General features: G+C 38.5%; 1 protein-coding gene across 5 annotated transcripts in view; it reads left to right on the top strand.

Moving 5' to 3' along the window:
* The window catches only part of KIF13B (kinesin family member 13B), a 124,740-nt gene that overhangs the window by 71,045 nt on the left and 30,604 nt on the right, over window positions 1-23,091 (top strand). For all 5 annotated transcript variants that reach the window (XM_035563545.1, XM_035563547.2, XM_035563550.2 and 2 more), the window contains 18 exons: window positions 557-643; window positions 1,812-2,002; window positions 2,842-3,052; window positions 4,149-4,311; window positions 5,343-5,489; window positions 5,974-6,123; window positions 6,763-6,891; window positions 8,476-8,646; window positions 9,564-9,721; window positions 10,802-10,934; window positions 11,910-12,056; window positions 14,694-14,723; window positions 16,592-16,691; window positions 17,018-17,144; window positions 18,680-18,735; window positions 20,035-20,159; window positions 20,918-21,094; window positions 22,727-22,819. In XM_035563545.1, coding sequence (XP_035419438.1) covers window positions 557-643; window positions 1,812-2,002; window positions 2,842-3,052; window positions 4,149-4,311; window positions 5,343-5,489; window positions 5,974-6,123; window positions 6,763-6,891; window positions 8,476-8,646; window positions 9,564-9,721; window positions 10,802-10,934; window positions 11,910-12,056; window positions 14,694-14,723; window positions 16,592-16,691; window positions 17,018-17,144; window positions 18,680-18,735; window positions 20,035-20,159; window positions 20,918-21,094; window positions 22,727-22,819 — 2,395 coding nt within the window. The remainder of the gene's footprint in view (window positions 1-556; window positions 644-1,811; window positions 2,003-2,841; window positions 3,053-4,148; window positions 4,312-5,342; window positions 5,490-5,973; window positions 6,124-6,762; window positions 6,892-8,475; window positions 8,647-9,563; window positions 9,722-10,801; window positions 10,935-11,909; window positions 12,057-14,693; window positions 14,724-16,591; window positions 16,692-17,017; window positions 17,145-18,679; window positions 18,736-20,034; window positions 20,160-20,917; window positions 21,095-22,726; window positions 22,820-23,091) is intronic.

Below are 23,091 nucleotides of genomic sequence, written 5' to 3'. Positions count from 1 at the left end.
GGTCCTGCTGTGAGCAGGAGCATGGACTAGATGACATCCTGAGATTCCCTTCAAATGTGTTATCCTATTTTGACTGATCCCATTTTCAGGCTTAATCTAACTCTGAAATAAAGTAGTTTCTTATTACTCAAATTAGGTTATTGTCTTTAATCTTTATATATACCAAAAGTTCTCCAATGCCGTATTCAAATATTTATATTTTGTGTCTGTATTTCAAAGTCGAGTGAAAACTACTTATTTGCAGTGACATCTCTTTCAGGCCCCTCATTTTTAAGCCCTAATTGTACTCCCCAGATGTAGCTGTCATAATATCCATCCAAAAGTAGTGAATCCCATAAAGCTTAAGCAATCAAAAGAAGCTGAGTTTAAGGAGTTTATGAAACGGCACAGAGTAGATGAGTGAATTTTCTGGGGATATTTTGCCTGTTTGTAATCCATAACCCCGTTTTCCTACCTTAACAAGCTACAAAAAAGCAAACAGTACTGTAATAAAATAAATAAAAATTTAAAAAGCTTTTTATTGGTGGCTTTGCTTTAGCTTGTTGTCTTTTCACAGGACGTTTGTAAATGGTTCTGCTGTTATGGGTCCTATCCAGCTACATCATGGAGACAGAATACTGTGGGGAAACAACCACTTTTTCAGGTACAAAAGATATTAAATAAATTGCAAGTCTGAACCAGTTTTTTTATTATTATTATTATTATTATTATGAACATTAAGGTATAAGGAAAAGTAACAATGGAGCACGCAAGCTGAAGGAGGAGGTGATTTCTTTTTACTTTGAGATTATAAAGGCAGTGCTGATGACTGGATGTTCTCGAACGCTGGATGTCATAGCAACTGTGCATAATTTTAATTTCAGAGCAATAGGTTGACGTAACTTATTATGTGTTCAAGGGAAAGTAATCTTACTGATGAGGACCTTGCTATCGGTTATCAGGACTGTTATCTCATTGAGGAGATTTAATTCTTGAGGTGGTAACTTTAATTTGGTTTGGTAACTAAGAGTGTTGTGCAATTTGGCATCACGCTAATACTAAGTACCCTCTCTTTCATGAAGAAAATATCACACCCAAGCTTTAACTCGGATAGGTTGCTTTTCAGATTTAGCAGCTAAGGTGTTAGATATCTGACCAATGTTGTACAGTGATCTCAGTCTTACAAGGTCTCTGTGTTCTCCCTTCCTTGGAGTTCCAGACTCCAGCTGAGACCTTCCTGTGTCAGACAGGATCGCTGGCAGATGTTTTCTGTTTTCTGTGAAGGGCTGCACGTGTGAGAGCCTGGTCTGAGATACCTTAAAGATCAGTGGATTTAAATGATAATTTAAAACATAATTGTTTTCTTTTATGCTCGAAAGAAACATCCTCATAAAAAATGAGATATGATTTCATTATTGCCTCTCTTATTTATATATTTGTGGTTTTTTTTATATATAAAATACAGAATACATAAAATACATTATTCAGAAGTATATAAGATATGTAATACAAATATATATTTTAAAACATTTATTTTTATATTTCATTGCCTCTAAATTCTTTAGCTATGGGAAGACTAAAAAAATCATGGTTATATAAGCTATATGATTAGTATTTTCAGGTGCTCTGCATTAGTAGAGTGTAATATAAATTAGCTTGCCTTCAAGTCCCTTATTTACTCTGAGAAAATTTCACTCACAAGATAAACAGATTTCAAAAGGGAAAAATCGACTTATTTGGGTAACCTACTTAATTTAAATTATTTGTTTAAGCAACCCATTGTTTCAGTGTTGATCAATTAATAGTTTAAACATTTTCCCCTACTTCTGAAGGCTGAATTTGCCAAAGAAGAAAAAGAAGTCGGATCACGAGGATGAGGAACGAGACAACTCTATGAAGTACAGTAATAGTGCTGAGCAGCTGGATGTGGATGGAGACAATTCCAGTGAAGTGTCTAGCGAGATTAACTTCAGCTATGAATATGCCCAGATGGAAGTCACTATGAAGGCACTTGGTAGTAATGGTAAGAAGCAACAAAAAATTATTGGAAATACGTACAGAATATGAGGTTACATATTCAGGGACTCTTTACCACACGCTCTTCCCCTTGCACCTTCCTACTAGAGAATTCTTCTTGTGAGTGACTCATCGTGGCCATTTTTGCACTGGAGGGGAAAAACACCACTGCAGAATGTTTTGTTTGGCAGTTCTTGTTGAGGAAAAAGCCAAAACTGGAATGCTGGTGGAACTGCAGCCTCAAATCAGGGTGTTTTCACTTCACTGTTTATTTTTCTTGTGTTATGTCTCGCTCAGGCATTAAATGTTGTGATTTCTGTCTCTGAAAGCACATTCTTTATTTTTTGTGGTCTTACACAGCTGCTCCAGAATGGCTTTATTTTGGGACGCAGGAGGAAGTTTTTTTCAGCGTGGTCTTTCCCTTTTCAAAATTCTCTTAAATCATTCATCCGATGTGTTCTGGCAATGTTTATTTGGTTCGTGTTCAACAACATTTTTTAAATATGCCTTACAACAAAAACATACTCTCTTCTTCCTCTTATGTGATATAGTGCTATGTTTACTGTGTAGGACATACTTCACCGTGGATCTCAGTGGGCCATTGCAGCCTCTAAAATGGACCACTGTAGATCTAGATTGGGGAAGCAAAGTACCAAAATATAGTAATTTGTACCTTGCCCAAGGTCATATGGAATATTTGTAGCAGAACCTGTGAAAGAGCTCGTATTTCGAAGTCCCCACTCTCTGCCACATGTTCATGACATGACTTTTTCCATTTAATTTTATGCTTACTAAGTATTTGACCCCCAGAAGTACTAGCTTCTTCATTTTTTAACATCTGCCTAGATCCAATGCAGTCAATCTTACAAAGTCTGGAGCAGCAACACGAAGAGGAGAAGAGATCTGCACTTGAACGACAGAGACTGATGTATGAACATGAACTGGAGCAATTACGAAGGCGATTGTCACCGGAGAAGCAGCATTTCCGCAGCATGGACAGGTTCTCCTTTCATTCTCCCAGCGCTCAGCAGCGTCTACGACAATGGGCAGAGGAGAGGTGGGTAATCAAATCTGACTATCAGGAGTGTTCATGTGAAGTTCTTTAGTGCCAGTCAATTTTGTAAGACTTAAATTGCATTGCACACCTCTTCCAGCTTTCTGAGAAGACTCCTGCAGGATGCTGGGGAGGACTGAGTGAAAATATTAATCTAAACCCAATCAGACCATTAATTCTGAGGAAGATGAGAAAGGAGGAGTGTCTGTTTTGTTGTTAAGGAGAAACTCTGTCCTCACCAGCATTAAATACGAGTCTCTTCTGTGGATTCATGACAGCTGCTGGAAGGTTGTTTTTCCAACTGACTTATATCCATATGTCTGACCTGGGCAGGTTCTGGCAGCCAGAAGAGTGCAGAAAGAAAAGGGAGTAAAGGAATGGTAAAGGAATTTGATCCAGAGCATTGCAAGAACTGTGTAACAACCACAGAGGGGCCACAGTCCTCTCCCTCTTCCTAGACAATTGCACTGAGGATAATTTCTTCTGCCTCTAAATGGTCTTTGCCAGTATTACTGTCAAAAAGAGCAGCTGCAGGAGGAAGATTAAACTCTCCCTAAAACAAGGAGCATGGCGAAGATGTTGTAATGAGAAAACAGAAATCCAATTTAAATAGCTTAAGAAGCATCTTCTGAAATAGAAAATACTTGAGGCAGTCTAACAAGGTGTTAGCTGTCTGTTTGGAACATTTTGTGGTCCCAGATTCCTGCACTGCACAGTTGTCTCTCTGATACACTTGCCTGGGAGGCCAGTGAGCAAGTGGGTCATGGGCTTTAAATAAATCTTTCTCTGTAAGACAGAACATCCACATCTGTGGTGGGAAAACTCTGGAATAAGCCACACAAGTGCTGACTGTTCAGCAGATGCATGGAGAAGTCTCTAAAGCTGGAAATATGCTAATGTTCATACTACTAAATTCATACAGATAATCTTTTTTTCCCCAGAGGAAATGCAATTTAATTTGTTGGATTTGTGTGTTAAATAGCTGAATGTCGACTCCTTCGCTGTCAAGTGATCTTGTGCTTCGCATTCAATTTCAATACCTAAATGCCATGATTTTTCCTGTCTCCCCTCCTCCCCCCAACAAATTGCCTTCTTTTAGAGAGGAAATGTTGACCCACAGCCTGAGAAAGCTGAGAGAGCAGATTGTTAAAGCCAATTTGTATGTGAGAGAAGCCAATTTTATTGGAGAAGAATTGGACAAGAGAACAGAGTATAAAGTCACCCTCCAGATCCCAGCTTCCAGCCTTAATGCTAACAGTAAGGTAATGTAGCCGTAATGGAACTAAATCTTTGCTCATTACGTTTGCCCCTCAGAGTTCATACTTGTCTTGTTCTGACTCTGATGGTCCAAACAGTTTGCCATTGTATTCACCTGCATTAAACATGGCTGAGTTAGCGCTAGCTACGTCTTTATCTTATTTAGTTACTGTGGAAGTGTTATAATATGCTAATTTACTGATAAATCTTACAGTGCAAGTCCTTTCCACTGATGTTGAAGTTTTGCTCATTTGCTTCTGTTGCAGAGTGGTAAAACCCATGTAGATTAGGTAACACCTACCTCACCTATTTGCCATCACTTTATAGGCATTTGCCTTTCCATCATGCTAGTGAGGTGAGAAAATGCTGTCATCCCCATTGTACAGGGAGAAGCTGGAGCAGAGAGGACTTGGATGATTTCTTCCAGACATCTTATAAATTTTGAAAGGAGGGAACTGAACCCAGACTTCCCTATTGCAAGCGGGCTACCTAAGTTGTCTTATCCTTTCTGTTCTTGAGGTCAGCTCAAAATCTTAGTGCTAGTAAAGCTGTCATTAGTACAGTAGATGTATTTTATCCCAGGACTAGAATTCTTATCCGTTGCTTTAGAAATGTCTCTCGTTTACTTGTTTTTCTTGCAGTCTTCTGGCATATCTAGAAACAAGATAGTTAAGAGTATTAAGTGTTTTCAGGAGTTGAAAAGTTGCAGAGAGTAGTAACCTTAGCTAGAACTCTAAGATACTGTAAATTGAGAATATTTGTGAAATGCTTAAATGTTCCTATTTATAACATCTGTGTGAGGTGAGGATCCACGGGAACTACTGCCCGTGGGATGAGACGCTGCAGTTAAACTGAATGTGAATGTACTGTGACAGCCAAACAATCTGTCACACTTGCATTTGTTGATTAAGCTGGAATTAAAAAAAAAGAAATCCCAACTATTTGCAGAGATGCTTCCAGTTTTCGGTTGCTCTAAAACTATTTTTCATTGTTGTGACACAGGTTCTGCATTAATGTCTCTTTACTTGTTTCTCAGAGAGGTGCAATTCTCAGTGAGCCTGCCATTCAGGTGAGAAGGAAAGGGAAAGGCAAACAGATTTGGTCACTGGAGAAGCTGGAGAATCGACTAGTAGATATGAGGGATCTTTACCAGGAGTGGAAAGACTGTGAGGAAGACAACCCAGTAAGTAAAAATTACTCCAGTTACATGCCAGTAGAAATACATTCCTATTAACTTTTTTGTTTAATTAGATGTGAGAAAGTCTTCTGGTTCAGGAGGAGTGGTGGTGGAGAGAGGGAGGGAAAAGACAAAGAGGTAACAGGTTTCCTGAGGCTTTTTTTTTCCTGAAGCAATCTTCAGTATTCCATCAACCCTTATCTCGTCACTTCGATGCTTGTTTGCACAAATAGCTCAATGCAGTAAGTAAACACAGTAGGAGTTGGGGTTCAGGCTGACTTCTCTGGATCTGACACTGTTAAAAAAAGAGAACTTGCTGAGGACAGGCCTTATGCTCTGTGCAAAGTAAAAATCAAGTTTCCATTCTTCTTGTGACCTAATCTGGCCTCTTGCTTGTGCCCCTTTTTCTTTTGTTAGGCTAGTTCTGTGACGCTTTGGAAACTGTTGTGAAAAGTTTGTTTGTCTCACATTATTCTGAATTTGGTTGAAGGTGATGAGAGCTTACTTCAGACGAGCCGATCCGTTCTATGATGAACAGGAGAACCACAGCCTTATTGGAGTAGCCAACGTTTTTCTTGAGTGCCTGTTCTACGATGTGAAGCTGCAATATGCTGTTCCAATCATCAATCAGAAGGGAGAGGTTTGTTATTCTTCTATAATCTATCCTTACTCAACTGTTTCATTACAGCTTGTGGATCTTAATACCAGTAAATGATAAATATTTTCCAGTTTCTTGTGCTAACAATCTGGGATTGTGCAAAACTCACAATACCTTACTAGAGTTGTTTAGGCTCCAAATCACAGTGTTGTGCCTGTGTAATGAGAAAGCACCCCAAAATACTTGATAGAACCAGCATGAGATATAGCTCTACTGCCTTTCACTGACTGTCATCAATTACAGACTCTTAAATACCATAAGAAAAAATTCAAAGGCAGCTAGAGAATACATACTCTGTGCACTCTGTCTCACGTGCACTTTGCAGACTCTCTAGAGACTGATGGGATGGTGAGTGAGACTACAGCATGCTGTTCCCGAAGTCACTCTAGTGACTGATTTTTTTATTTATTTTATTTTTAAATGCATTTACAACAAAGGCTCTTCAGTTTTTGCTCCAAGCATTCTTAGTCTGGCTGCATTTCTTAGTGCTATAAATGCATAGTGCAAGACGATAGGAAGGAAGACGTCTGCTGACAGACAGCAGTAGTCTTAGTTATATTAAGGGGTTGACTATGTCACTGTTCTCTGGCAAACAAACAATTTGTACTCCTTTTTCATCAGGTATCCGGACGTCTCCATGTTGAAGTTGTTCGGGTGAGTGGAGAGATAGACGACAGGTTGGTTGGAGGTGAGGATAGTCCAGAGAATTCCAATGAAAATGACACTCTGGAGAGAAAACTTGTCTGCAGGGTGAGTTCCAGATATATCCCAACCTCGTGAGTAACCTTCTCCCTTTTCATCCCATCTTAAAATAAAGAAATCCCTGGTGTATTGGCTTCTGGACATTAGATACCTCTTTGTAACCTGGTGTGCAATGTTCACTTCCAGTATTCGGCTACACAGGCAGAGTCCTGACTCTAAACTTGTTGGTAGACTACATAAAACTGTACTGATGTTTCAGGATTTTAAAATTAAAAAATAATAATAATAAAAAGCTGTGCCTTAGTGGCATGTACAGAGCTTAGTACTTTGGCTGTAATTGTTTTCATGGCCTTTTGTTATGTCCCGGGGCCCAGCATTTGTCCTGAAGCACTTCTGTGTGGTCTTTTCTCTTAATATTTTGTTTCTTAAGTGGCTGAAATAATGCAAGAGAACTAGATGGTCTTTGTTCCCTTCAGTCTCCATGATTTTTTTGAAGTCTGCAAAGTATTCATTAAACTATATTTATATGCATGCAGTCTTACCCCAGACAGTTTTCTTGTATTCTTAGAAAACATGGAAGACTTGTGTACCAAGATTGAAGCTGCAATATCTAAATCAAAAGCAGTCATGGAATCTGATAAACTCCCTTTGTTCTGTGAAGTCTCTCTGTCTTATATTTTGTGAAATATATACAGATGCGTTTATTAATAATAAACAGTACGTTAGCAAGAAGGATCTACTACAAATTCTGAGTGGTAGTAAAATGCAAAGTAGGCCAAGCTCCAAACAAAAACAAAATAGGGAGGCAAAAAGCACTAGAGGGAGTAAAAGCTAAACTTTGCTGGCTTCTAGACAGTACAAACAATTTGAGGGTAACAGTGCTTTTTTTCCACTTGTTATCCTGTCCAGTAGAGCCCCACGTGCTTACAAGCAACACAGGGTGAAACATTCTCCTGAGGGTCATGAGCAGTGCCTTACCAGAGGAGTCTAACTCACTTGGTCTTAGTATGACAAATGGAGAATAGAAATGTATTAAATTAAATGTTGTTAATATGATGGTTGTGTTTAGAACAGAAGGTGTATTCAAAACATTCTTTTTCTATTTGGCCTACATATTAAAAAAAAAAAAAAGAAGAAGAAGAAGAAGAAGGTGGGGGGACGGGGTGACTTCTGTGTTGTTGGGGCTATTTTTGTGTTACTTTTAGCATCACATAAGGACAAGTAGTATCTTCAAATAAGGAATTTGCAGAATAAAGGAGCCCTCTTTGGTAGAAGAATGTGATTTTTCATATATTATTAAATTATAATGTTCAGTGCATCTCTCCATTATAAGGAAACAAAAGGGTTTAGCGAGTTTGTAAAATTCATCCTGCTAGTTTTTATTCCTAAGAAATTTGTGCTTGGTGACATCTAGTGGCAGCGTTCAACTCATGCACTCAAAATATTTTCTCCAGTGTATATCAACGCAGAAATGCACTACTTGTAAAACTTTCTTTTCCCCCCAATTTTTTCTTAGTTATCCTTTGTAGGGAAACAGAAAAACGTTGTTCTAATAAAGGAGCTTTTTAAATCTATGAATACAATTTAATACTGATGAATAAGTTCATTTCGTTTGCTTCTTGTCTCCTCTAGATCAAAATACTTCAGGCAACAGGTTTGCCTCAGCACCTCTCCAACTTTGTGTTCTGCAAATACACATTCTGGGATCAGCTGGAGCCAGTTAGCGTTGCACCTGAGGTGGATCCTTCCTTATCTCCCATCAGCAAGGAGCCACGGTGCATGGTTGTCTTCGATCACTGCAACGTAATTTTTTTTTCTATTTTATAAATGAAACTGTAGCAGGCAAAGCAGATTCATGCTTGCATAACACTGTTAGTTGCTTATTTGCTCTCCTTATTATACTTCGCGGGGCTGATACCATTATGCCATTTTAGTAAGAACTTGAAACCTCTTCAGAGACCTCGTACTGTACAGTTCACTTGTACAAAAATCACTGAAGATGATGAAGGGGATTAATGAAAGAAAGCAGTCTGTTTGGCAAAGAGACTTATGTTAGTTTACTCAGTACAAATACAGCTGAGAGTGAATGGAAGTGTGATATCCATCTGAGTATATTTTATATCTGTATCTGATTGTTTACTCTGCACTGACATCAGCAAAGAGAAAGAAGCAGTTCTGGGACACGATACCCCTTATCCTAATGTAGATGTTGAAGTTAGGTCAGGTATCTTAGAACAGGATATTTCTTTCTTTTGACTTTAGAACAACTAAATAAGTGGAGACATCTTCAATAGAGATGTCTAAAGTCAGGTTAGATGAATCCCAGACAATCATCCGAGTTCTCATCTTGTTCTTCCTCTCATCTGTTATTACACTGAGCAGTTTATTACACTTATTTGTTAAGTAGATATAATACCTTCTGATGAGTTTTGAATTTGATCCTAAATATTAGAATATTTGATTATATTTTATTTATTTGTTTTTAAGAGTGGATCAGGACTTGAAACAGCATGTGGTCATTTTTCAGCTTGTTACGGACTTTGATTTTCAGCCTGTTTTTTTGCCTTGCATCCTGATTCTGCAAATGGAGATGACAGTTCTTCCTTTCTTCTATATTGTGTCTCAGGCACTACATCCTTATATTAAAGTCAAGACAGAAAGTCTCTAAGCCTAAGTCAGTGTTGTGTGGTCACAGTCATTAACCAATTTGTCACTTGCAGGAGTTTTCTGTAAATATTTCTGAAGACTTCATGGAACATCTGTATGATGGTGCTTTGGCAATTGAAGTATATGGGCACAAGCAGAGTGGTGACCGGAAAAATCCAACCCTGTGGGATTTGGGAATAATTCAAGCCAAAACACGAAGCCTTCGTGACAGGTAAATACAGAAAGTAGGTCATTGGTTTAAAATTCTGAAGATCACTGTCTGAAGGGCCTAATTTTGAAGCAGTTTGTGATAAGTAGTCAAATTTTGAACTGAAGAAAACTGAGCAGGTGTGTAAGACTATGTCTGTTAGACTATTATAGATAGACTATTGGGAAAATACCATCAGATGTGTCAATAGGTTTGTAAAAAAGTGAAAGAGGAGAAATGCTCATCCATGTTTCAAATTAAAAGTGGTAAAACTCCGAAGACTTGAAAGTCCCTTTTATTTAGGCAAACCCATGCACATTAGTAGTGGTTTTAGGAAGGAGCAGAAAATAGCAAGCTGAGTATTTTCTGTTGTATTGCTATGCTGGCCTGAGGCAGATAGAGCTATCAAGTCTAAACCAGCAAGATGGTTGTTCTGACTGTACGATGATGTATTCAAGGTCAGACTCCTGTTCAGTCTTGGCCATGAAGTGTTATCACTGTAATGCTTCCATTGGAAGAGCTGTATTACTAATTACTTCAACTGGAGAAAATACACAACAGTAGAGTAATTCAGGCTGAAGAGGGTTAGTTTTTGAGTCATTTTGCCTCTCCTATTTTAGAAGACAGCTCTGCCCCTTAATTTATTGGCAGTTATTTCTCTTTTTATTTCCAGCCTAAGATTGTGTTGAACATGTTGAGTATTAAGCCATATATGGAGAAATTTAAATGAAAAAATCAGGGAAATATGGCAAACAGAAGCTGGAAAAGGGGTGTTATAAAGTACCTCTTTCCTTCTTAATTTTGAGTTACTAAAAAGTGTCCATAAGAATTTAAGCTCCTGGAAAAAAAGGCTTATTTCCGATGTTTGACTACAAGGGTTGTCAGTAAAATTTATAAGCACTGCACAACTAATAACCCTGTGTGGTCACAAATGGCATCTACAGAAGTGTTCTTTCACTTCTTCAATCTGCAGTCTGGGCCAGGGATTGGCTTTTTCTTTCCTTCTCTCCTTTTTTTCCTTCTTTCCTTTTCTTTCCTTCTCTCCTTTTCTTTTGGTTTAAAAAAGGAAAAGACAAAAGAAACAGCATTTGATGTGTTTTGCAGGTGGAGTGAAGTAACCCGAAAAGTCGAACTCTGGGTTCAAATTCTAGAGCTGAATGAGAATGGGGAGTACTGCCCGGTTGAGGTGACTCCTGCCAAGGATGTATGCACAGGAGGCATCTTTCAGCTCAGACAGGTACAGTGGCATGTGCAGGATTTCAGCTGTGAAAAGAGTCTGCAGGAAGCTTAAGAAGCCTCTGGGTTTTTTTTATGGCAGAGGGATGGTGTCCAAGGAACTGTCAAGCTTAGACACAAAATATGATCTTGTGTAAGTGGAGTCCCTCTGTGTTTTATGAAACTCCCAGTGTGCACAAATTCTCAAGTAAAGATGATCAAAGGGCTACCTGTAATCTTTTTACTATGTTCTATTACCTGTTCTGTGGTGGTGTCTGGTAGAAACTGAACTTTTTTTTTTTTTAAGAGGTCCAGAAATCCCCCTTATTTGATCTTTTCAGCCAGCTACTCCTTTTCCTTTGAATTCTACAGGCATTAAATTGTTAATGCTTAACTGAGCACTTAACATTTTCAGTGACAAGCTATTGCCAAGATAACACTCAGAATTAGTAAAGGTTAGATACAGGCTGCACCTCTGAACTCCTCAACTCCTTTGATTTTTTTCCTATGGATTTTCCTAAGGAACAGTTACTTTGCTGCATTGATAGCATTAGCAGGTGGGTAAGAATTTTCAGTCAAGGAAACCAGAGTGAGGAAAAGTTCTCTTAAACAGCTCCAGTAGCTCACCAAGTTAGAGTATTTTCTTTCCTCTTCTGTAGGTGGGGAGGAGATCCTATTCTCAGCCTTCAGAAGTACTAAAAATACAGTCCCCTAATTGTATGTTTTGAAAATCCTCTAGAAAAAGTAAACTGAGTTGCTGAATGCTGATTTTAAATACCTAAATCCTGTAAACATAAATCCTTGCAACAGAAGGGGTGTCTCCTGGACGGACACTGGGTCATTGAGATTGCACTACTCACCACTTCGTTCTTCACGTGATAATAAAATATTGCTTGCAAATGACTGCCAGTAGAGGTCTCTCTGTCATTAAGCTTTCAGCATTTTATACCTTTTTTTTTTTTTCCCCTCAAGTATTTCAAATTGTTCTTTTGGGCAGGGACAATCTCGAAGAATTCAGGTTGAAGTGAGATCTGTACAGGAATCCGGGACCTTACCACTGATGGAGGAATCGATACTATCTGTGGGAATTGGTTGTGTTCAAATAAAACATGCCAAGTCACAAAAAGTGCCTGAAAATTATCAGGTAAGTCTGAATGTTTCTTAGCAGCAACCCGTATTTCCGAGACATGTGAAAGCATTAAACAATGTCCCAAGTTTGCTGCAATTGGAAGCAACTTCATTGGTTTCAAGTTTTTGGTTTATTTATGTCAGGTAGGGGAATGATGAGAGGAGGGCATTATTGAATCTGCTACAAAAGCTTGTAAAGCAACAAGAAAAATTGTCAAAATTGCTTTGATGGTGGTATTGTGGATTATGCAGGATAGTCTAAATCCAAATCTTTCAGCAAGTGTTGTGGAATATCTTCCTCTTAATCAAAAATCATTTTCCATAACAAAAAAAATATTTGCAATGCTGTCTTCTCTGTCTCTTCTGGGGCGTTTCCTATCCTTAAAAACAGCACAGCTTCAGCACAGCATTCAGAGAAGGAAAGAAAAAAGCCCAAATTCCTAAAATTCTTTTGGAGTTTGTCCAGTAGATTTTGCTTCAAATATTAGATACAGCAGCAATTTTAAGTAAGCATTCAAGTTAGAGTGAATCAATGGAACATATATTCAAATAGTATGTGTTACAAACATCAGAATTGTGTTGGCACATATTAAACGTTGGCCATTTTCTGATGACCTCAGAAGCACTGCATCTCATCGTAAAGTGCAAGTATTTTGATCTGGTTGTAGGGAGCATGCTTGATCTGGTGCTTATCTGATGGCTTCTGATGATGGCACATTGGCTCACTTGCCTTGTTTTAGAAGCTTGTCTTCTTGTGGTGCTCCGACCTGTTTCTAGTGCGGTGCTACTTCTTCCCTAGCAGCTAAATTAAATAAAATTCAGTCACTCAGAGCTAGCAAGCCAAAATCTAGTGCAACAGAACAATCAAGTCTGTGGGTTTGCCTGATTAGCTGCCCTGCTTGAGGTAAGGCCAGCTAAATGCCAAGTAGATTTTGGGACATCTCCCAGCTTTCCATAATGCTTACCCTGTTGACAGAGTATGATTCAATGTGTGTCTGCTCCTCTTTTTTGCTTAACCAGAATTGTTTTTCCCTTTGTGAGGTCTGAAGTAGTTGGCTTTTTTGTTGTCTCCTAACCTGGGGGTTGGACTCGATGATCTTTCGAGGTCCCTTCCAACCCCTACAATTCTGTGATTCTGTAACCTCGGCAATCCCTTGCCTCTTGTGTGTCAGGATCATATTAAAGGGATTTTTTTTCCACCTTTGCAGAAATCTCACTTTTTAGAATATCCTAGGCAGATTATTGCTTTTATTTCCCCGTTATGCCTATGACTGTGACTCTGCCTGCAAGTTTCCTAGCTGCCCTCCCATTACAGCAGTTCCTGATACCCTTGTCCTATACAGCAAGGAATTTTTTTTTTCTTTCCTATTTCTGAACTGAGCAAGTTTTTTAAGATACTCTTCTCTCCTGAGGCAGAATGATGATTATTTCTGGCAAATTTGACTTGAAAGCTGTGACTGTTATGCACCCAACACGTACACACCACTTACCCAGATTTGTAAGGGAACGAGTCCCCGGTGAGCATGCTGTCTGTCTCACCCTATTTCTTCCCCATTGAACTTCTGAGCTGTTGGCCAGTTTCAACCGTATCAGGCAGAGCTGGCAGTGCACATAATAGTAAATTCTTTCAAGAAGAAAGACTTAAGCTCCCCTTGAGGGAGAGACTACTGAGCTCTCTCTGATACTGATAACCCACATGGGAAAGAGCTATTGAAAAACATGTTTTATTAGTTCTGCTGCTTACAATAGCCCTCTGACTCGAACATCTGGATTTTTAGTCCCCTTATTAGCATTTCTTTATCTCAAGTCAATCACTATCTGTGGAATGTGAAAGATTTTCTAAAGGACTTGAACTAAGAAAATGCCTCTTTCTATATGGCTTTTTAATTTTAGCTTAGCTAAGTTTTTGCTTTCATTACTAAGATACAAAAGTAGGCTCCAGTGGCTTGTTATTACTTAAATAGATGAGTAATCGCTCAGGATTGGAGTCCTCGCTGCTTTCCCATTCTCTGTGCAGGAGTGGCAGTTGTGCTTACTGTCAGTGCGAATGGTTCTGATGCGTGTCGAGAACGAAAGGTGGTGTCTTCCGTCAGAAAATAATGGAAATCAAAACATCTAAGGTCGACGTTGTGGCTGCTGGCATGGCAGACAGTTATTCCACTTCCCTAGCAATTAGCTTAAATGTTTACATTTTTCTCCTCCAAATGCTACAGCAAACCTGCCTTGAATCCTTTGTGTTAGACTTTGATTTCCAGTGATTTCCAACATAAATATTTAACTTTTGCAGGTAAAGCAGCAGATTTTTACTTTTCTGTCCCGGATCAACAGGTTTCAAGTTGGTTCACTTTACCACCTGTCTCTTTCTAAGGGCAGTTTGAATATTCCACTTTCTTCCAATTATGATAAAGTCTAATAACTTTATTTCTGTGAAATTCTTCACTTATTTTTCAGTTGGATTGGTTTAGTTTGTGTTTAGACCAGCAGATAGCAGCAAATCTTTGAGATGTCACTGTGTTTTAATTCTATGGCCTCACCATTGCTAAGCTCAGACTTTTACAGGAGACTGCTAATATTACTTAAATTAGTAGCACTTTTTGCATTGTTTCCTGCTGTCAAAAAAATTAATGGCATGATTTTGCATCTTTTGGCCTAGGAAGAAGAGGATGAAATGGACAGTTACCAGGTAAAAATAATTTCTTATTACTAATTCAGATATTCTCAGTTAGAGAGACATGTTAGAAGAGGAACAGGATTTTATCTTTGCTCTATCTTTGCTGCATGTAAAGAGGCTTTCCTCTGAAGAGACTAAAAACTTGAGAATTGCATAGGCCGTTATGCTACAAAGCCGTATGGTGTATTAGAGAGGTAGAAGGTAAAGAACAAGACAACTTTAACCGTATTTCCAAAACAAGATCCAATTGTGTTTCCTTTTCTGTTTCAATAGAAGGAGTCCTCCTTTTTGACAAGCTGTGGTTAGACTGAGATTGTCTGCGTTAAGAATGAGGTTAGGAACAGTGGCGTTGAAGATGCAGTTAAAATACTTCATGCTGTTTCATATTATGAACGTGCTATTTATGAGACCCGGAATATACTGTAATCAACCCTTGGGCCAGCAAGGGGGATTCTGTTCCTAGGGCCCTAAGATGGCAGGGGAAAAACTACTTGAAATCAGCCCAGTGATTTTTGTTTAATGTATGTAATGCCACTGTAACGTGAGCCTTACAGGAGAACTGATGAGGTGCAGTATCTGTGATATATTTTTCATCTTCTTGTGAATAACTTTAACAAAAGCACATCATCATCGTTGTAGATCTCAACTTTGTATAATGTGAGCGACAAGAGATTTAGGTTTAATGCTTCCTGACAGGTTCCAGCATTCTTGTAGGGGTCTGCAGGTGAGCAATACAAACGTAGTTTATAGTCTTGCAGCCACACATTTTCCTTGACAAAGTGTTTGTTATAGTTTGATGCGGAATGAAACTGAGCTGCTATTGCCATGAAAGACGCTTCCCTGAAGGCATCCCAGAGCGGATAGCTCATCGTTGTGGCACTCAACATACAGCATGCAGAGTATCATACATCATTTCTGAGCATTTCTGCACCACAGACAAATGAACTCAATGTTCTTGCAGATGCAGAGGTGTTTTTTGAAGGACATGGGCACTTAAAAATATGTGAAAAGGCTCAGGCACAAATGCCCTAACTGGGGATAATGGCATGATACGGGGTTAGGAGCAGATTCCTAATATAAGGCTGCTAAACACTGAGCATGAATGGTGAGCTGTGAATATGGACAGGGGGTTCCAGCTTTGCCACAAGGTAATGGTTAGTCAGTTTTAGATTAGATTTAGGGCACAGAAGATGGGTGAAGTGAAATATGCTCAGCTAAGTACTGGGTAGCACAAAATAGAGAAAAAAATGCCTTAAGCTGGCAAGCTAACACTTCAAATAAGACGTGGAAAGTTAAGGAACTGAACCTCTGAGGAAATGCTGAGAGAACTGAGGTTGTTTAGCCTTGAGGAGAAGATTTGGCTCAGAGGGATCTTGTCAGCCCTCCCTTACTCCGCCATGTAAATGAGAGGGTGTAAGAAAACAGAGCCAGCCTCCTTGCAGTGGTATCCAGTGCAGGTACAAAAGGTAGTGAGCCTCCACTTCAACATAAGAAACCTTTTATTTTACCGTAATGGTGGTCAAACACTGGAACAGGTTGCCCAGAGAGGTTCTGCAGCTTCCATTTGTGGAGATAGTCAAATCCCAGCTGGGCACATGCCCACGCAAGCTGCTGTAAGCGAGCCTGCTTTGAGCACAGAGCAGGATTAGACAACCTCCAGAGGTCCCTTCCAACCTCAGCTATTCTGCATTTCTCTTTGGGTTGTGCTCTACGAAAGGAAAGCATAGAGAAGAGCAAAGTAATTCATCAGAGGTCTGCTCTGTCTTACCTGCTTCTTTGGTACAAGATGAGCAATAGGGTTGAGGAAACATGTAAGCCACAAATAGGAAACGCTGGCTTTCCAGGGTCAATATTTAATATGACTTCTTTCCTCTGTACAGGATAGGGATTTGGAGAGGCTCCGTCGGAAGTGGCTGTGTGCCTTAACAAAGCGTCAGGAATATCTCGATCAGCAATTGCAAAAACTCGTTGGGAAGCCTGGTAAGGAAAATGCTATTAAAGGTAAAAACAGCGATAGGTTGAGAGACATGCACAGACACTTTTTCTCTTAATATATTGTAAGATAGAAAAGAAGGCAATGGAGAGTTGAATCTCTGAACTCACCGCCACTTGGCTTTCAGTGAAACTAAGTTAGAGAAGCTTATGTAAGATTTTATTTTATTTACACTGTGTGCTTACGCTGTGTGTCAAATTTCGGAACAGAGTGGGTTTTATTCTATTATGATGGTATAAGATCATCGACACATGATAAAGGCAGCGTGTAAGACATGCTCTCTGTTGTCCTTACTGACATCCTGCTTCTCCAGATAAAACAGAGGACGATGCGGATCGGGAGGCACAGCTTTTAGAGATGAGGCTAACACTCACTGAAGAAAGGAATGCGGTGATGGTGCCTTCTGCAGGCAGTGGGATCCCTGGAGCTCCAGCAGAGTGGTATGAACATACATTGCCATATGCAAGAATGAATATAAAAATGATGCACGGCTTGTTCCTCGCGTGGATTGTTGCCATTTCTTGCTTTCCTTAATCTGGATTCTGTACACTGCATGAGCAAAGTTGTTAAAATTAGGGCGATTGCTTAAATTATTTTATTAGGCTGTGTATCTGAAATCCAGAAATGCTATTTAGTAAACGATACTATTATTGATCAGAGTGTAATTATGACCTTCTGAGGAAACAGAATCAATATTTATTACCACTGCACTTACCATTTAAAAAAATTAGCTAATATGTTAATTACCTAGTTCATTCACTTAAAAGGCTGCTCTGTCATAATAAAAATGCATCTACAGGAGCATTTTGTTGCATTCCTGGTTTAAGCGCAAAGTCTGTTTAGTCAGCAAGTGTTCCATGTAATTTTCTAAACATTAAAAATAGTAAATTACGCTAGACTGAGCTTGCCATACTGTAGCAGCTGTGAGTAACAACTGCAGATAAGGAAGTAAGGCTGTTTAGTTTCAAACCTCGTTTTCAGTTGCTTTCAACTTTCTGCAACATTTTTCTGAGCAAAACTCTAACAGTATTTATAGATGGAATTGAGTGTCGTGGCGTTTTAAGCTGAGGTTTGTTAAAATTAGTACTTCTGAAACATAAAAATGGCAAAAGCTTTATTGGAGACATTCACATTAAAGTATTTGACTAGGTTTGAAAACAGTAGAGCTGCAGGAAACATGCTTGAGGAAGAATCTATTATGAATGCATTTGCACCAAAGGAAGTGTTTGGTGTGACTCCGGCACCGAAGTACACATTAAATAAGATTCCAGCCTGCTCTTGTTCACTACAAAATTCGTTATGTCCAAGTTTGTCATGAGATGGCTACAGCCTTTCTACAGCTAAGATTGCAACAAGGCATCTTTAAAACGTCTTCAGTGCTTCATATTACATCTTAGTACATCATTAATGTTGTAGCTTTAAAGTACAAGGCTACAGAATATTTAATATTATAAACAAACAAAACACCACCTATGTTATCTCTTCATCCACCCTGTGAAAGTCATGGCTTATGCATCCTCTTGGACTCTCAGATATGTTTAGCAAGACAGAGTAACAATTGTGCAGCATCGATAGTAACTTAAAATATTTGCTGCTGGATATTCTGACCAACTCTGCTGTCTTCACTGATATCAATAATGCAGAGGGATTTGCATTTAATAAATGTGTATGTCAGAGTAAATAAACTTAATTTTGCTATTAGTGTTTTAGAGGGAGAAAACATTTCTGAAAGCAGAGGTCAAAGAATATAATAATTGTAAGAGAGCTGGTATAAAAGAAGTATCAATTTAGTTGAGTCTCTCTGAATCTGCAACAGTAAATTAAAATAAAGCTGTTTGCCAAGGTTATCATTGGTCTGACTTGGAATTGTAGTTGTACTGAATGTAATATACTGTGAGCTTGTATCATAAAGTACGTGTGCTGGGTAAATCTGCTTTAATTTAAATGCCGCCATTGTCACTGTCTTGCATTTTAGGACTCCCGTGCCTGGTATGGAAACTCACATTCCTGTTATTTTCCTTGACTTGAATGGTAAGTGGTTCTTAAAAGGACAGAGTACTTTGAATCAAACTTTGTACAACCCAAGATGTTATAGAATTTAAGCAAGCTAATAAAGTGAAGAAATGCCTGGAATGGCAGGTAGATTAATTTGAAACAGCACATTTTTCACTGAACCATATCACTTAATGTTTCAAAACATACAGCATTATTTATGGAAGGAACCGGGCATTTTGGTAATCCTACTATTTTGCAGATATTTAATATGTAAAAGAGAGATAGTAAAATGAGTCTACCTGAGAAGGTGAACATAGTAGACGATGCAATGAAAACTTAATCATTGGGAATTCTCCTTCTGAGGTCTTGCAAGGATATTACCCTGGTGCTATGTAATGTCTTTCTCAGTCCATTAGAAGAAAATGTGAAGTCACTGGTAGTAATGTCTGCATATCAAAAATAAATGCTATGATAAACTCAAGTTTATCTTACACAGTGCAGTCTTCTGTATTTCCTTAATGTATGTATATTTTAATGCATCCAAATACAAGCTCCAGTTTGAACAACATGCTTAGTAGATACTTTTCTTGACTATAATTTCTCCATCTGTGGTAAATCAGCAACCCTAAACAGACCAGGGAGCCAGCAGTGCTTAACTGGTTGAAGAAATCCTTGCTATGATGTTTAGAAGAGGGTTAACACTTGGATTAGAAGCATCAGGTGAGAGAGGAGAGGTGGCATTCTGCCTGTGGTGATGAGGTTTTTGCTGCAATGCTCTTCACATTTATGGCTTATTTACCTCAAAAAGTGTATTGATATATCAAAGGGCTTCAGAGAGGATCTAGTTAATAATTCATTAACAGTGAGGGACTCGAGCCAGAGCAGGTTGAGCTTGTTCTCGAAAACGATGCTAAAGATTTAATCATGATCTAAATGTACCATACTTTTACTTGTCCAGCCAGCAGCTTTCCTTTATTTCAAAAAAAGAAAAAAAATCACCTAAGTAATTATATCAAGCAATGTACTTGGTTTAATTGAGCAGCAGTGCTCAAAATATACCTGTGGGCAAGGAAGGGGTATTTACAGCTGGGGGATTTTCCTGTCCAGCAGAGAACTTCATAAGGCACACTTGAGTCTGCACTCCCAAATTTTTGTGCACAGTTCTGTATAGAAACAGTTCTGTTTGAAATGGGGTGAGCTTCTCTTGTGCAGGTAGAGTATAAGGAGCCAAGCTGCAGAGATGCGAATGTGAATTCATGAATTGTTGGATGGATGTTTTTAAATAGGATAATTGCGTTGTCTCTCCTCGCCTTCTGCATTCCCTTTTGTTTCCAGCTGATGACTTCAGTTCCCAAGATAACCTTGATGACCCAGAAGCAGGTGGGTGGGATGCTACCCTTGTTGCAGAAGAAGAGGAGGAATTTTTTGAACTGCAGATTGTAAAACATCACGATAGTGAGGTAAGCAGAGATATAGACCAGTATATTTTAGCTCAGGAGTCTTTTAATTGTTCTATGTATATATTAAGATATGAAGATAATGCATCAAAGATGACATACAAAGTATACAATGCTTGTTTCTTATAAAAATGACTTTTTTTTCTAAGGTATATTTGCTTGGAGTTGAACCATAATTCAATTGAGTCTTCCTTCATCTAAACCCAAACATTACAGAAGGTTGAAATTCTGAATGTGTGTTTGGGAAAGAAAAATACAAAGCAAAAACAAACAAACAAAAACCAAAACACCTCAGAAGAGCAGAGGATATTCAGCCTTCAGCTGAAAAAACAAGCAATCTTAACTATGGTTATGGTTAACATATTTAGCTGTGTATTGTGTAGTGTGATGGAAGATTTTCACTGCAATCTCAGTTGCTCTCTGGTTTATCTCACTGAAGGCCAAATGGTCCTGTAGTTCTGCATATTTTAAAATTTATTTGCAATGATCTTGAGTATTCAAAGATCTTTTTTTCAAGAGGAAATGTTCCAGAGTTTGAGCAAGTTGGCATTTTTAATCCCAACGTCTTCATTTGGCAAACTAATCTTGATTTTTAAATGGCCTCTTCTAAAGCGCATGGATTTTTCTTCATAGGGAGTGAAACGGAGAAGCTGACTCTCAAAATTTATGTATTATGTATTTTTGTTAATTATGCTTAATTAATTACAGTTAATTATACACCTAATTATGCTTATTAGAGGATACATTTTTTTCCTTTGCAGGTGAAAGTAGAGGCCTCGTGGGATTCCACAGTCCACGACTGTATCCAGCTCAGCAAAGGAACAGCAGCAGATGAAAGAGTTTACCTTATTGTGAGAGCCACCGTCCAGCTCAGCCATCCTGCGGAGATGCAGTTGGTGTTACGCAAACGCATCTGTGTCAATGTTTATGGCAGACAGGTATAGCTTCTGCAGTCCTTCCTACTTTCACTCTACCCTGTGTTTATCGTTGCTTCAAGAGGGGAAGGCTGTGGTTTGTGCAAAATGCTGCTGCTGTGTTTTCTTGTAGCTGCCTTCCTTTCTACCTGAATGAAGCAACATATTAATGGTTTGCACAGAGGCTTTAGGCTGCCAAGTAAATTTCATAGTGTCTTTTTTATTGTGACTGATAATACAACTTATTTAAAGGTTCAATGGCAATTTAGTATAAGATTCGGTATTATTTGTATTAACTATTGACTAATTGCTTTATTCCCGATCTCTGAAAAAAGTAGGAAGAGTTAACTTGTTATGAACTTGTGGTTAATGTTTTGCATAAACTGCATCAGAATAAACATGTTTCCTTGCTCCTATAGTGTCTTCACATGTTACTGCTAAATATTTCTATTTATATATCCAGATATTTAGAGTTAAGCAAGCAACAGCTGGAGCAGAGCAGAGGTCCCTTTGTGTAATTTCTCGAAGTTAATCACTCTTGATCTACGTTTTCCAGTTGCTTTGTGCTCTTGATGCTGTGTAGGTGAGAGCAGGGTGCTTGGTAAATGGAAAGCAGAAGATATTATTCCATTTGTGGCAATGTGTCCTGAAAAATATTTTATTCTTGAGAGGATGGTGAGGAAGAAGAGAGTTTATTCAGCATTGTCTCAGAATCCAGCTTCCCTTAGCAGGGATGATGACAAAGCAGGAAGCCTGAACTGTTATTCTATTTGCACATCTGTAGTTAAAATCAAGAGCAGAATTCTATTTGCACATCTGTAGTTACAATCAAGTTAAAAGCAAGAGCAGAAGAGGTGTGGTCACACCCAGAAACCGTGTAGGCAGTTCTAACCTGCTTTTAGGTTAGAAATAGAAGAACTGCAGCTCTCGATGCTTTGGTTAGTTAACAGCTATTTCTCAGAAAGGGAACAGTGATTTTTTTTTTTAATAATACACAATGGGAGGAGTTTATTGAATAGATTGAGCCTGCCAGTAATTATAATTGTGTTAAGTCTTCATTAATTCTGTTTTCTACAGGCTTAGTCAATGATTTATTTTTTTTTACAGTTATCCAACACAGAATCTTTCTAGCTAGCTTTCTGGCTAGCTTTCTTGCTAGGTTTCTAAAAATCCTCGTCGATAACCTTTTCCGGGTGTTTGTCTCAGCAGCATCTTTGAATGACTCATCTCTGCATTAATTCAACAGTCCAGTTCTTAACCCTGCAAGGCGCCAAGTCAGCATAAACAATGACCATGCCCCCTTAAATCATTCTTCATAACGATCTCTTTGGTCAAGAATTTAATGCCTGCACTTGTCAATATTCAAGACAAGTCACCTACGGCCCTGTAAAGAAAAAAAAATATCTAGAACTAGCAAAAGTATTGTGTGCTGGTTAAGCAGTCACCTTACAATAAAGGAAGTTAATTCTTTTTCTGTATTTGAAATACAGACAAGCAAACGATTTGTCTCCAAGATAAAATCTTTGAATCTTAAGTATTTGTTGGCTAGTCGCTTGGGTTTGGGCTTCTTTCTTTGTAAACTATATTTAGTTCACTTGAATACGTTAAAACATTTTTTCCTTAAAGCAAGAAATATTTTCTTTTCCCTCCCCACAGGGTTTTGCACAGAGCTTCCTCCGAAGAATGTCTCACCGAAGCTCCATTCCTGGCTGTGGTGTCACTTTTGAGATAGTCTCAAATATTCCAGAGGTGAATAAGAATTCAAACTATCTGAAATTGGCTGACAGTCTCTAACTTCCTGATTTTTTTCTTATGGTTGAGCATGCTCATTCTTACTGCTGAAAGCATAAACTATCATTCTTATAAAAGATTAAGCAAATTTCTTTACATGTTCTGACTTAGCAACAGTGTGTGTCTTATCAGTGTCACTACGTATTTTGTTGAGTGAGCATCCATTTGCTTAAGTCCTTGAAGAAATCTTTTAAAGAAAGAGAAAAAGGGGAATAAAGATGGCTAGGTGA

This window comes from Cygnus atratus, chromosome 3 (assembly GCF_013377495.2).
Source record: "Cygnus atratus isolate AKBS03 ecotype Queensland, Australia chromosome 3, CAtr_DNAZoo_HiC_assembly, whole genome shotgun sequence".
Classification (NCBI taxonomy): domain Eukaryota; kingdom Metazoa; phylum Chordata; class Aves; order Anseriformes; family Anatidae; genus Cygnus; species Cygnus atratus.
This window is presented reverse-complemented; position numbering and strand designations above follow the sequence as displayed.